Source organism: Peromyscus leucopus, chromosome 14, assembly GCF_004664715.2.
Source record: "Peromyscus leucopus breed LL Stock chromosome 14, UCI_PerLeu_2.1, whole genome shotgun sequence".
NCBI lineage: Eukaryota > Metazoa > Chordata > Mammalia > Rodentia > Cricetidae > Peromyscus > Peromyscus leucopus.
Genome location: NC_051075.1, coordinates 58,929,838 through 58,944,750, shown reverse-complemented (window position 1 = coordinate 58,944,750; position 14,913 = coordinate 58,929,838). Strand labels below are relative to the sequence as shown.

The following is a 14,913-nucleotide window of genomic DNA, read 5'->3' as shown; positions in this document are numbered from 1 at the left end:
TTTATCTGAACTCAAACCCAAAGCAAAGGATCCAGTCAATACAACTCCAGCCTGGAGCTTAAACTAGTCTGTGTAACTGCTCACTTGACATCTTACCTGCCTGCTTCACAGACATCTCTAGTTTAATAGAGTCAAAACTGAGGAGCGGCAGTAATTTGTGGCTACCTACTGCCACCCCCTCTCTTTATCCTCCATTTTTATCTGTCACAACAATCAGTACTCCTATAGCTCAGTTGCTCAATCTTGGAGTAACTCCAGTATGCTGAACTTCAATATTTAACATAGCAAAGAGCTGTGGGTTAAACTTCAAAAGATCTCAAATCCATGCACATCCAGCAATTTGTACCTCTGGGCTCTAAATCCCTGGATTTAATCAACTCCACACTGAAAACTTTAAAAAAGATAAGTTGCATCTGCACTGAGGATATATGGAGTTTTTCTCATCACCACTCCCCCAATAAAATATGGTGATATTAGCAGAACATTTGCTTTGCATAAGGTACCTATAAGCAATTTAAAGATTATTTAAAATATAAGGGAGTACATCCACAGGATATACGCAAATACAATGCCATTTTATATAAGGGATTTGATCAGTCTGGATTTTGATAGTCTTATTGGGTGCCATAATTCCTCTTAGATATCAGCAACGGCTATGTTCAAATCCAGCTAAGGAATCTGAAGACCGCTGGACAAATGAGACATGTGAAGAAAAAGGACAACCGCCCCCCCCAAAAAAAATGTCCCAAGAAAAAGAGTAAATTGGCCTATTGGTATATCACATCTCTTCACTTTAGCTTTCTCCCTCTAGCTAGCATCCTCTTTTGCTGCAGTAGCTTTTATGTTTACTGTTTTTTTTCCCTTTCAATCTGTTTTTCAGACACCACCGAGAACAGGGTTGAGAACTGAGTAATGTCACTCTCCTGCCCAACTCCCCAGTGACTCCCCAATGTCCTATTTGTTCTTTGTCTCCTCCTTCAAGGCCTTGAAGATCTGGTCCTAGACAACATCTCCAACTTTGGTCTCAGGGGTGTCAGGCCACTTGACATAGCTCGAAGCATCCATTGCACCTGCTGCGCTTCAGGCATCCTGGCGTGACTCTCTGGAAGCACGTTATCCCACCCACACGGCTTCACACTCACAGGGTCAAGCAGCATGAGCTGAGTGGCTTTTGTTGTTCTTTTCCTCATCTGTTTTTAAATTGACTCTGTCTTGCAGAGATCTGAAGTTCTCAACAGACACTTGGGATGTTATCAGAAACAGGTAGTGGCTCCTCTTGGTTTCCCTGGCAACACTGCATGTTATCTTCACTTGAAACAACTGGAATGAATCCTCCCTTCCTTCCTATGGGTATCAAAAAGAATCTTTCCTCCTTTTTCTGTAGCAGCTTCCAGGGTTTGAAGCTCCCATGTTCTTTCATGTGGTCTCCTTTGCCTTTGTTCTACGTTCATGCCATAAATATCTATAGTAAAATAAAATTGTATCCCCTCCAGCTGTCAGATAACAGCCCTGTTGTTCATGTGCCCACATACTTGTGATCCTTCCTGCCACCATAGTTTAGGTCTCAATTACATTTCATCTGAGCTTTGCGAGAAAGGCGCGAAGGTCTCCCAGAAATCTAACGATCCCACCTTAACACTTAGAATAGAATGTTCTGCCTAAAACATAATCTCATCAAATTGCTCCAGCAGCGTGAAAGCCATGGTTCCTTCAGGAAATTCAGGCTGCTCAGAAGCGTGTTCCCCCCCCCCCCCCCCCGGCAGGGAAACCGTTCCTAGATTCTATGTCACTTATTTTGATCCTCTCCCTCAGTCAGACTGCACTTTCAAACAATCTCTTAGAAAGGCCATCTAGAAAGAGACTTTCAGCATGCTTGGATTAGTGCTTTGCCTGGCTATAGCATTTTGCATTGCAACCTTTTCTTAAAAATCATTCTTTCAACATTTGTCTTATTGTATTCGAACCCTACTGGTGCTTTTCATAAATAGAATGCCACTCAAGTTCCTATTAGTTGGACTAACTTTAACTTTCTCTTTCTCTCTCTGTCTCTGGCTCTCTGTCTCCCCTCTTCTCTTTCTCTGTCTGTCTCTGTTTCTCTGTGTCTGCCTGTCTGTCTGTTTAGCCGACTCTCTCTTTCCCCTCTATGTGTGTATGTGTGTGTGTGTGTGTGTGTTGTGTGTGTGTGTGTGTGTGTGTTTGTGTGTACCTGCCTATATGTACATGATGGTGATTAAACTCAAGCTTATACACTCTACAGCTGACTGTCTAACCTGCCCTGGAAGTCCTTAGAACCTTCTCTTTATCCTGAGTGTGAGATTTCATGAAGCTGTGCCATGCTGTGAATCTTTTGACCAGTTTTTCTCCAGGGCACAGGGGTTCGGATCCTGCTCAGTCTAGATCTTTAGGAAATGTTCATCTCTGGGAACTTTTCTTGTATCATTCTTGGTACGACTCATTTTTCCCATTTTCTCTTCCTCCTTTCTGGAATTCCCAGGAAGTGGAAAAAAAACATCTTGTATTCCTCAGACACATGTTCATCTTTAGTTGTAATTTTCTCCTCTTGCTCTTTAGTCTTCTGGTAGACTTCCTTCACTGTATTGCCATTCTCTTACTGAATTTCTAACTTTTGCTTCATGAGAGCTGGTACCTTGTTCTGTCTAGAGCAGTGCTTTTGATACTTAGACTGAAGGCTCATAACTAGGGTTTGTCAAGTGCAAGAGAACATTTTTGAGCCTTTCTTGTTCTTTTGTTTTTCTGGTATCAGGGTAAACTGGGAAACCCAGCACAATGTTCATGAACGTGGATAAAACCACACTAGATTTTAGCAAGGCGAATAAACAAATATAGAGGATGAGTTTGAAATTCATGTCGAATCCTGGCTTCCTCATTTACTAATAGTCACTTAGCAGCAGCTGCCAGTGTGACCTCAGTAAATACTAGCTGTCATCATTGTTATAGGTGTGGGTCACCAATTATTGCTTTGTGAGAAGTTCCTTGCTTTTCTCTGCAATGTCTGGTCCTTCAGGCTCACTTTCCCCTTTGTTTACCCGGGTTTTGATCTCTCATGTTAGAAGTATTCTTTACCTGGTGATCCTTGGTTACTCATTAACACTGAAGAGTGAGCGTTGCCACTGGCTGATTTTGTTTAGGGCAATTGTAAAGAAAGGTGAGCAATTATGTTATTGGACTCTAAAATGTCAAGTTACATTCCAACATGGAGGGGAGAGGGGCTCATGAGCCCCTACCCCTGCTGATGACCTACTGATACTTGGTGGCTTTTGGGTGAGGGAGAATCAATTCTCTTTAAGGGTGTGGGCCTCTGGTAGGTCTCCACGCTCCAGCAAATGGCCCACATGCACGAATATTTTGGCAGCACAAATTGGACTCACTGGATTATTTTAAAAAACAAAAGGACTTGAAGTTTGGAGGGAGTCATGGAGCAGGGAGTGTTTCTGGGAAGAGTCAGTGGGAGAAGTGGGGAATGAATATATTCAAAATATATTGTATGTGTGTAGTCAACTGCCAGAGAATTAATGAAAGTATTGTGTTTATAAAATGTCAGGTTTTGGTGCCTTCTTGTTTCAGTGTTTCCTAACTTCTTCACAAAGGAGATTTGACATCTAAAGTCCTGAAATCCTCATAAGAAGATATTATGATGCTAGCATTTTGCACGAGTGTGTTAGGGAGGATGATGGTAAGTATTGACTGCCAACATGACAGAATCTAAAGCCACTGAGGAGATGAGCCCCTGGGCATGTGTGCTTGTGAGGCATTATTGAGTTTGGGTTAAATGAAATGAGAAATCGTACCCTAAACATGAGAAAACCTATCATGCCACGGGATGGGATCCCAGACTAAATAAAAGGAGAAAGCTAGCTGAGCACATATACTCATCTCTGTTTGCTTCCTGACTACAGATGCAGTGTGATCAGCTGGCCACCATGCCTTCCCTGTCGTGAAGGACTGTGCCCTTGAGCCATGAGCCAAGATAATAAACCCTTTCTTCCCTTCAGTTGCTTCTCAGTGTATTTTATCTCAGCAATAGGGAAAGTATCTAATCCAGAGGGTCAATGTTACCAGATAGACACATTCAGCCAGTCCTTCATTTAGTTCCGTGTTCTCTCTTGACACAGGCCACACAGATCACCTCTAAACCCTGTACTACAGAGGTTCTGTGCAGAGGGAGACAGTCGCCTCTGGCTATCTTTCCCTGTGAGATCTCTGCATTTTGCTTTCTTTCTCCCCCGCCGTTCAAGATTCTCCAGACCCTGGATATGCTCTTACTCATCTTCTTTGCCCTTGTAGATTTATATATCTTAAAATTTCTTTTTATCATCTTTTAAAGGAGGCTCTAAAGAAGAAGAGAAAAGAAAAGCATAGGCTCAACCTGCCATCTTTTACTTTTAGCCACCACTCTGCTGAGCATGTGAACTGTGCAACAGTTTATACAAATGATGCCGAATGTCGAGCTCAACCAGACAGTCTCCTGTCTACAGTGTTGATGGAAAAGAAATGCCGAGCTCAACCAGACAGTCTCCCATCTACAGTGTTGATGGAAAAGAGTGTTGGTCTGAAGAAAATTGCCAAACTGAACAACTTCAGGTCCTTTTAATGTACTTGAAGCTGTATATTTTCTTATTTACTCTGATTTTTTTAAAATTGAATCGCTTTTCATCCTGGATTTTCTTAGGGTAATTTCTTAACTACAATTCAGTTAAAGCCTACAGGTACCATAATTTATGTCATGAGATCTCATGGAGTTTCCTGTTGCATTATGGATCTTACAATGAAACATTTCTCACAAACTGGAATCAATCAAGAGAAGAGCTCTACCACAAGGAGAGGAGAACAAAGGGACTCTGAGTCAGAACTGAATTAACAAGATGGATTTCTGTGTCCTGTCAGAGTGTGCTCACATGAAAGCCCACAGCTTCCTCTTTCCTTCCCCTACTGTGGGAACAGAACTGTAGGACAGACAAAGGAGTTGGTATTCACCCCTGTTTGCATGGGACAAATTGTGTGCATAAGTCTATGAACTAAAATCTCCATGTAAACTTATGTTTGTGGCTTATTTGTTGAAAAACAAAAGACTCCCAGATAGACCAACCTTTCCCATCAGCTAGCCAGCTGCCAGTAGTGTCTAGTTAATTAGAGCATCATGAGTAAAAGTTGTTGCAGAATGTAGCACACTTGATTTTTTTTTTACCTTTACTACAAAGTCTTATACATCCTCCTTTCTTTTAACCATAAATACTTGAATCAATATTAATAAAACCATCAAAACATGAGATGAATGGTGATAGAAAGGCCATAAGTTTTTGAAATTGAAAATACAAGATAAAATTTGTGTGAACATGGTTGTCAGAGTCTTATAGGCATTCACAAAAAGTAGATTTCTTTATAAAGATGTGAACCAGGGAAAGGAAAGACATACTGTACTGTTCACTTGTCAGGCTCATCACTGTGGAGGGATCTTGGCTAACAAATGTTGACTAGTTAAAAAACCATGAATTTACATGACATTTTGACATTCAGGATATTTTGCCAGTGTTATTTTCCTGAGGTTCATTCAGCAAACTTCTTACGTTCTATTGTTCTTTTATCCTGCTAAAAGACAAACACAAAGCCACCCTTTACCTGAACAATTAGCTGTGGCAATTGTGTGCTACAAGAGAGCTTATGGATTTTTTGAATTATTTTCTCAGAGATGAAACATTATTCTACTGGCATTTGGCATATATGAAAGCATTTATTCTGAATGAATCTCTAGATTGGGGGCAGTGGTTCTCATGATTTTAGTGATTTTTTTCCTTTATTTAAAATAAAAACAAACAAGAAAACAAAACCCCCCTTTGAAGGATAATAACTGGTTGTATTTTTAGTTGATTGAAGAAAAACAATATTTGTCTGACTCTAAGGATCTTCACACTAACCCCGTCACCGCTCTCCTTCCAAAAGGAAGCCCACTAGCTAGTGTCCGCTCTGAGAATGATATCTCAAGAGTTGTTAAAAAGCATTAGACACTGCTGTGATTTTTAAGTATTAAATTTTTCCCCATGTCTGTAGCTACAGTAGTAAGAGGTCTCATTAATACATGATTTGGAGAAAACTTAAGTTTCTGGTACCGCTCCTTTGATCTGAAGATTCCTAGGATTGAAGCTGCCCTTGCTTAGAAGTCAATACACGCAGTGCTGGAGGGATGACTGTCTATATTTGCTCTGAAAAGACTTCTGTGAACCTCTTTCAATGCCTTTGCTGGGACCATGAAGGTAGGGCTGTGTCTTAAGAGGCATGAGGTACTTGAGCTGTTTCCTTAGCAACCTGGCTCCTGAGCTGGTGCTGCAACAGATCTGTTTGTCTTGGGTTTGCAATGCTTTCAAAGTCAGTAAGCAGAGCGACTGGTCAGATCAAAATCTTCTAAATTTGAATCCTTAGGTGGTTCCCCTTTCCAAGACAATGGCTACAAGGAGTTCTTTGAGTAGCCCAGAAGAAAGCTAGGGTCCAAGCTGATATGGTTTTCAGAACTAGATTCTCTTCTTTGAGGGAGGCACAAGTCCTTATAAGAAGCTAGGAGATCCAGAAGAGCCAAACCAAGTACCTAGGACTAATAAAGCCAGGGTTAGAGGCAAAGTAAAGAAGGCATGTGGGTTAGTTGAAGAGGGCCTCCCTCTGTAAGGAGTTCTTTGGCTACTACTAATGTTTTCACAGCAACCCTACAGTCAGCCCTTCTTCCTCATCCTATCAGGTTCTCCACAAAATGATCTCAATGGATCTTTTAAACGCTATGTTTTGAACCTAGCTAAATCACACTAACCAGAGCTAGTATCTTGATTTTCTAAGTATCTCTTTATGGTTCTTCTGACGTTAAATTTATGTCATAGTCACTTATTTACATGTCTCTTAAATTTTGTTTTAACCTGTCTAAAAGAGGAGGTCTCATCTCTTCATTCAACAAAATGCCCAAGACACAAGTGAGTGAATGAACATCTACCCCCACCTAGTCTTAGGCCAGCCAGTCGTCCTCAGGAAAGGAAGAAAACAATAGAGTATAAACTAGTGATGGCGGAGGGACGGTGGTTAGAACTAAAACTGACTTCTCTTAGGACCAAATGTTACCCAGGATCACAAGTCAATAAAAGACAGAGGGCCCTGTTAGCATTCAGACCTACCTCTGGCCCGCCCAGTGCCAGAATGTCTTACATAGTGTCCTCTTTAAGAGAAAACCCTGCCCCTTCTCTCTCTTCCTTCCTCTCTCACCATGAGGTAGTACGCACCTCCTCCCTTCCCTTTCTTTCTCTTTCCCTTTCTCTTTCTCTTCTTCTCCTCCTCTCCTCAGACCCTGCCTATTTTCTCTTTCTTTCCCCTTAATAAAACTTTCCACGTGGGTGCTATGTCTGCATGGTGTAAGTGACATTGGCTGCCAGCCACTCTGTCTGCATGGTGTGTCTCCCTCTCCAGCCGTGGGGCACCCTGGTTCCACCCACCAAGACCTCTCTCCCACCGTTTTTACAAAAGACCCAATAGAAAAATGGACACAAGATTTGAACAGACACGTTTGAAAAGAAAATATGCAAATGCTAGCAAGTACGTTAAAAGATTATCAACGTCATTAATATCAGGGAAACACAAACTGGCTCACAATAAGATACCATTTATACACACTGTAATGACTAGACCCAAACAAATGGACAGTAATGCTAGGTGTGGTGGTACATCTCTGAAACCTCAGCATTTGGGAGCCGGCAGCAGGAGCTTGAATTTGAGGCCAGCCTAAGCTACCCAGTGAAACTCTGTCTCAAAAAATTAAGGGTTTGAGATATAGCTCAGTGGTAGACTGTCTAGTGTATGCAGGCCCTGTGCTCAGTCTCCATCAGTACACACACATATCTTCACACAAACACATGATTGGTTAGAATGAAAAAACAAAAAGGGTGGCTGGGATGAGGCTCTCGTCTCTTATTGATGGGGAATAGAAAATGAGATGAACAACCAGGGCTGGAGAGATGACTCTGCAGTTAAGAGCACTGGCTGTTCATCCAGAGGACTGGAGTTCAAGTCTCAGAACCCATATGGCAGCTCACAACTATCTGTAACTCCAGTTCCAGGAGATCTGGCACCCTCACACAGACATACATGCAGGTAAAACACCAATGCACATAAAAAATAAATACATCTTAAAAAAGAAAATGAGATAACCATTTTAGAAAACAGTTTGGCAGTCTATGCAATAAAGTTAAACATATATCTTCCCTGTGGCCTGGTAATTTTGCTCCTAGATTTTCACGCTAGAGAATTCGAAAGATACATGGTTGTTTACAAGAGATTGTAGCATGAAGAAGGTCCTAGGGGATAAAGATGTTCCCAGGCTTACCTAGGGTAGAGTAACAAAACTGTACAATTAAAAATGATTTGTTGTTGCATATAAATTATACCTCAATAAAAAAGAATTTTTTAAAAAAGGACTTATCTAGAAAATTGTGCATTTAACACACCTGTGGGTTTCAGACATGCTAGGAAGAACTTCACCACAAAATTTCTGCTAAGAGTATAACCTTGGGATGATCATAAAGAGCCAAAGAAAACAAAAACTTACTCAATGTAAACCAAGAAAGTTGGCGGTGCGATGCCTGGGGTTTTTCAAATGACTAATTTGAAAACAGCTGACAGCAACAAATGCTTATTTTTGTTGATAAATGTAATACAAACTCAAGCATATAAACACAAAGATTGTCTCTTCTTAAGAGATACTCATCATAGTAATTGGGACTATTATGGTAATTATCATCAGCATGCTGAGTGCTGTTAAGACAAGTTACATAATTCAGAATCTGGAGAGCCCTGATTGTTATGGAAAGCATTACATTTCACCGTGTTGTTTTCTTTGCTATTATAAACACAAGGAGCTTCTCTTTCAAAAATAAAGTGGGAAGGAAACAAGGCGTTCAAAAAATAGAAAGTATAAAAATGGAAAGGGAGATTGACTACCTCTGTGACAGAAATCAGTCAATAAAATGTTATTAAGTTCCCAAGCTAAATTAAAAAGCCTTCCTAGAAAAAGAAAATAGTAAGGACTGCAGACTAGATGGTATCTCATATTATGCCTGGTAGAATCATATTCGTCTTGGAGACATGACCTTGAAAAAAAAAAAAAGATGTTGCATAGGTAGGTTTAATGATTTCTTTGTTGACTGTGGGGGATGGCCACTCTTTCACCAAGATACCCCATGAGGCAGAAACATGCACAACACACATTCCTTTTTCTTTAGATGGTACTTTGTGTTAGCTATTTAGCGGCGCTCTTACCCTGCGAGGAAATGTCTCAAAACACGACAGAATCCACTAATAAGAGTTTTATTAAGATAAGGGAGAGACACAGATGTGCGCAGGCCTACAGAAAACACACGTGAGTAAAGATGGAGTTGGAAACATGGCGCCGGCTTATGAAGGCTAGGCCGCGCCTGCGCACACGGGCCCATGTGGCTATTCCACGCATGCGCGTAGATCAGATGGTTGCGCTGCGCGCTTTATGCAACCATGCAAAGCCATGGGGTCCTGGTCACGCGAGATGTTTTGACCCAGAAATGGCTAGGTGGAAGTGTCTAGGTCCGCAGAGCATGAGCAACCATGCCCAACCATGGGGGCGTGTTGTGAATTCCTATCACTTTGGATTTTTCAAGTTCGGTGTGTATACCAAATGGCAACCAAGGCATGACTATTTGACACAATGCATCTGATATCCATTGGATATTTGCTAATTCCTGCTTTGGTGAGGGCATTACAAAACCATGAAGCATAATCTTTCCCTGTGGGAAAAGGACCTTCACATCTAGTTAGGGGGTGATTGTAGGAAAGAAAGTGAAGGTTTTGATGCAGGTCTGAAGAGATGTTCCAGGTCACGCATACACAATTTGAAGAGAACATCCGTGATTGGTATTTGAGGATGATGTTGTTCGTTTCTCGTTTTTTGCTATTACTCAACCTTCACATCCTGACAATTTCATTAACTTTCTTCTTACATTTTATTTGGTTCAATTAAAATTTTTGTTAATATAATGCATGGTATTTGTTAGGTCTCAGACTCAGGACAAGTCTCACTTGGTACCTGGGGCTCCTCCCAGCTCTCTCAGCACTACTCAGTATCTGTGCCTCCTCGAACTCCTTACACTCTGCCCCCTACCCTAAACCTCTCCCTTAACCTCGATCTCTAAATAACTCAGCCATTTTGGATGCTCTGCTCTCTTGGCCCAGGCCATCTCTTTTGGTTGGTGGCTTCTCCCCTGCTCTCCCTTCCCCTCTTTCCTCTCATGGTCCAGTTTAGTCTTCTGGCCATGTTCAGCTTGGATTCTTCCCTCTGCCTGATTTCTCCCTTTTATCTATAATAAAAATCTTCTCCATACTTTGCAGCTAGTCTTTCTCTATCCTGCCTGCCAGCTCCCAAATCACAACACGGAGACTTATTATTAATTAATGAAAGCTCGGCCAATAGTTTCTAACTATCTCTTAACATATATTAACCCATTTCTATCAATCTACTTTTTGTCACCTGGCTTTATTACCTCTACTCTGTACTGCCCATGCTGCTTCCTCTCTGTTTGGCTGGGCACTCTTCACATTTCCACCCTTTTCCCCAGAATCCTCTCTGCCCCCCAAATCCTGCCTATCTATTGGCCATTCAGCTTTTTATTAAACCAATCCGAGTGACAACTCTTCACAGTGCACAGAAAGATTATTCCACAACAATGCTTCTCCTTTTATTCCATTTTTTCATTTAGTACTATTTCTTTAATTAAAAAAATTAAAATTATTTATTTTGTTTTATGTGTATAGGGGTTTTGCCTGAACCTATGTATGTGCAACATGTGTGTGCCTGGTACCCTCAGAAGTTACAAGAGAGTGTCAGATCTCCTGGAAGTGGAGTTACAAGTTGTTTTGAACCACCAGATGGGTGCTTGTGAATTGAACTTAGGTCCTAGCAACAGGTGCTCTTAACTGCTGAGTCATCTCTCTTCCCCTAATTTATTTTTAATTTTGTGTATGTATAATGTGGGTATGTATTTGTGTAAGTATGGTTTATGTGGGTATACATGTGTATATCTATGTGTGGTATGTATGGGTACATGTAGCTCTGTATGCCAAGAGAGTAGAAGATGGCTTCATGTGTCTTCCTCTTTCACTCTGCCTTGTTCTTTTGAAGCAGGGTCTCTCTCAGGATCTGGAGCTCCCAGCTTTTTTTATTTTTAACTCCTACACTGAAAACCAGTAGGGCGCAGTGATGCTCTTGTCTTTACCTCCCTCAGTGCTGGTTTATAGGTCTGTATGGAATCATATCTGGATTGTTATTGTTGGGTCTCAAACTCCAAAGGGCAGTGCACACATCTAGAAATGACAGTCTTGGCTCAGCTCACAGCAGACTATAGGATTGCTGGTGGATACTTTCAGCATTCCTCAGGAACCCTGAAATAGGTTTCTGTCTTCAAGAAAGAGCCATTTGCCTATCTCTCCTTCCTCTGGCAGATTAGGCATCTTGCTCCCTATTGACATAGACCAAAGCCAATGCTAAGGTCCATACTCTACCAGTCTGTATTCACTTGTACATCTTAAAGGCCCTGCTGGCCTCCTGGCCCTTCTCACCTCCCCCTCACCTCCTCCACCAAACTATCTTTTCTAGATTACAGCTCACTTCCTGCTCTTTTTTAAATGATAAGGATCCCTCCATCCTCTCTCTCTCTCTCTCTCTCTCTCTCTCTCTCTCTCTCTCTCTCTCTCTCTTCTGCTATTCTCACTTCTCTCACAGATAGGTTTGGTATTGTCCAATCTGCTTCTTTTCCTCTCTGCTCTGGACTCTTGCAGATGCCCCTGGATGTTCTCTCTCTCGTACCTACAATAGAAACCTTTCCACCAAATCATGGACAGACATCTTGGTGATTCCCTTACTGTGCCCTTGCTTATAGTAGTTAGATAAGGGTGTGGTCTGAACCCTGGTTCCCATGTTTGTGCAGCAAGCACTCTTAACTCCAGAGCAATCTCTCCAGTGCCCCCATTTTCTAAGCAGTAAATGAAAACACTACAAGCTTTGTCACCCAAATATCAGATTCTCTCTAATCCATATCTTTGGTCCACTTTCTAAGGCCTCTAAGTCAATCACTTTCAACTATGGCTATTCCTTCTGTAACTGTCTACATTTCTCCATGTACTTGTTTTGGATTTTGTTGGCTGGTTTTCTTCTCTAGAACATGAATGTAACACTTTTAAATGACCCTTCACCCACACACACTCCCCATTGAGCTCATATAACTTAACGTGCCTAGTAGTTTCAGGACCTATTTAATCAAAGCCATATCTAGGATTTGGGTTGTTACTCTGTGATTGGGATTTCACTGTTCTTCAACTATAGCTTTTTTGTGCTGTAATGAGCTGCTTCTGTCTTTGCCTCTTTCTTATTTACATATCTTGGTTTGAATGGACCTCTTGTTCAATTTCCTGTGTGCTCCAAAGTTCTATAAAACACCTCCCAAACTAGACAGCATTGCTCCTAATTTGATTTTATTTTTCATTAATTAAGCTTATTCCAAGACAACGTCATACATGTGCATAATGCATTCTACTTATTCTCATCCCCCCCATCCCCACCAACCTCCCCCTTTCCTTACATCTCTCTTTTTCAGATTTATGTCTGTTTTATTCATTTTGTGACAAACTGTGCTTAACTAGGGCTGTCTACATGGTCACTAGTTTGGAGGTATCCATTGGAATATAGTGGGCTAGCTGGTGCATAGAAAATTGAAGGAAGTAACTCTCTGTCCTCAGGATTTTACCCCTAACCCATGTTCAGCTGGGAGGGCTGAGCCCCTGAGCCCCTCCCTCATCCAGCCCGACGGTTGATGGGTCACTGTGGTACAGACTTAGTGCAGACAACCACACCCACTGTGGGTTCATAATTGCAGTTGTTCTCTCTAGCACATTCTTCTGTCTATACTTCACTGTGAGTCAGGAGAAACTCCCATAGCGTACAGAAGACCTTAAGAAAACTGGGCCACTTACCTACTTAACTGGGTGCATTCATTCCCAAGGTGAAATAAATTGTAGGAGGTGAAAGATTGGAGGTATAAGGTGCTCAGGACTGCCAACCATCCACTCTCCTCTTGGGATACACCTATTGTCTATCAGTTTCCATAGTCATCTGTATACATGTTAATACAATTAATTGTTTTCTAATTTTAGAAATAAATACTTTCCTCTTGCTTCCAAAGGATTGCCTTGTGCATCTTTAGGGGACTGTGTGTTTCACTCCACTAAGGACTAATTAGATGGTCAGTGATGAGATCTTAAACCAAGGGAATGAAGAAGGGGACATTAATAAAGAAGCCTGAGGGAAGTAGACTTGACAGGACATGATCACCAACTGCATGTGGGAGGTGTAGTTAGAACAGTTGCACAAATAGGTGCATTGTCCAACTATTGAAGAAAAGAAACACATCCCATCTTCCCTAGAAGTTTTCAGGCAGGAATCAGGCTATACTTTATATTTTTCTCCTCTGGGCTGGCATCAGATGGTTGCCTTCAGGTACAATTTCTCTGTAAAGACTTACTTGTAAATCTCATATCTTAGGATTTTGTAAACAGCACCGGTCCACAAAGAGAACCCCTATAAGTTGCCTGACCAGGTTGGCAGATGGAATCCTGGGACTTGGGGGCTTCTGAGTCTCAAAGACTTCTTCTAGGCAAGTGGGGAATAGTGGCAGAAGCATTTACCCAATGCAACAGCTTTCTCTTGTCTTGAATGTTGGTGTGGTGGTCTGATTGAAAATCCCCTGCCCCAGCTCATAAGGAGTGGCACTATTAGGAGGCATGGGCTTGTTGAAGTAGGTGTGGGCTTGTCACTGGGGGGTTGGGTTTTGAGGTTTTCAGATACTCAAGCCAGGCCCAGTCTCTCTCTCTCTCTCTCTCTCTCTCTCTCTCTCTCTCTCTCTCTCTCTCTCTCTCTCTTTCTCTCTCTCCTTGCAGCCTTCAGATCCAGATATAAAACTCTCATCTACTTCTTCAACACCATGTCTGCCTGTACTCCTCCATGCTTCCCTCCATGATGTCAATGGACTAAATCTCTGAACTTTACTTCAGCCCTCAACGAACTGTTTTCCTTTATAATAGTTGCTGTGGTCATAGTGTCTCTTCACAGCAATAGAAATTCTAAGACAGTTGGAATCACCTCTCTTCACACCTCCTTCATTCCAGAAAAGTAAAAGAGAAAAACAATAAAAAGCGACTAGCCATTCATTTGTCTTACTCACAGCAAGGTTGGTCCACTGTGTACTCCTCCAAAGGCATCTTTGTCTATAGCTGTCAGGAATTTATTCTTGTTTAGGTAACTAGACAGAATGAGAGAGAGAGAGAGAGAGAGAGAGAGAGAGAGAGAGAGAGAGAGAGAGAGAGAGAGAGAGAATATGAATTAGCCAAACTTAAGCCATCACATACCATTAGGATAAGTACTAAAATAAAATGTAACCAAGGTCATATTAATTTTGAAGACACTTTTCATTCTTCTGACTTAAGCACCATTCTAGGTGACCAGAATGCCAGGTTTCATTGTGGCAGGAATCTTTGAAAATTAATGATGTTTAGGGTCTAGTTTGCATCTCTACATTTTATCAAAGTTGCCCAAATTGCCTATTTCTTGGCAATCATTTTTCTTCTACTTTGGCTCAAATTTTGCTTTTCAAAATTGATCATTATTCCCATGTCTTTGAAGCTGGAACTTAACTAAGAGGTGGGATGAGGATGGTAAGGGTGGGGGTGGTGGTAGGGATGGCCAGAGACTCAGTTCTTTTTTTGGAGCAGAGTGGCCAGATTTAGTAAGTTAAAATACACGATGTCAGTTTAATTCAAATTACAGATAAGCACTCAATAATTTTCAAG

At 41.4% G+C, this 14,913-nt stretch overlaps 1 protein-coding gene across 1 annotated transcript in view; it reads right to left on the bottom strand.

The window, feature by feature from the left end:
* Positions 1–14,913, bottom strand: part of Tshr (thyroid stimulating hormone receptor) — a 130,473-nt gene that overhangs the window by 9,061 nt on the left and 106,499 nt on the right. The window contains exon 8 of the mRNA XM_028877804.2: positions 14,289–14,366. Within this exon, the coding sequence (XP_028733637.1) occupies positions 14,289–14,366 (78 nt within the window). The remainder of the gene's footprint in view (positions 1–14,288; positions 14,367–14,913) is intronic.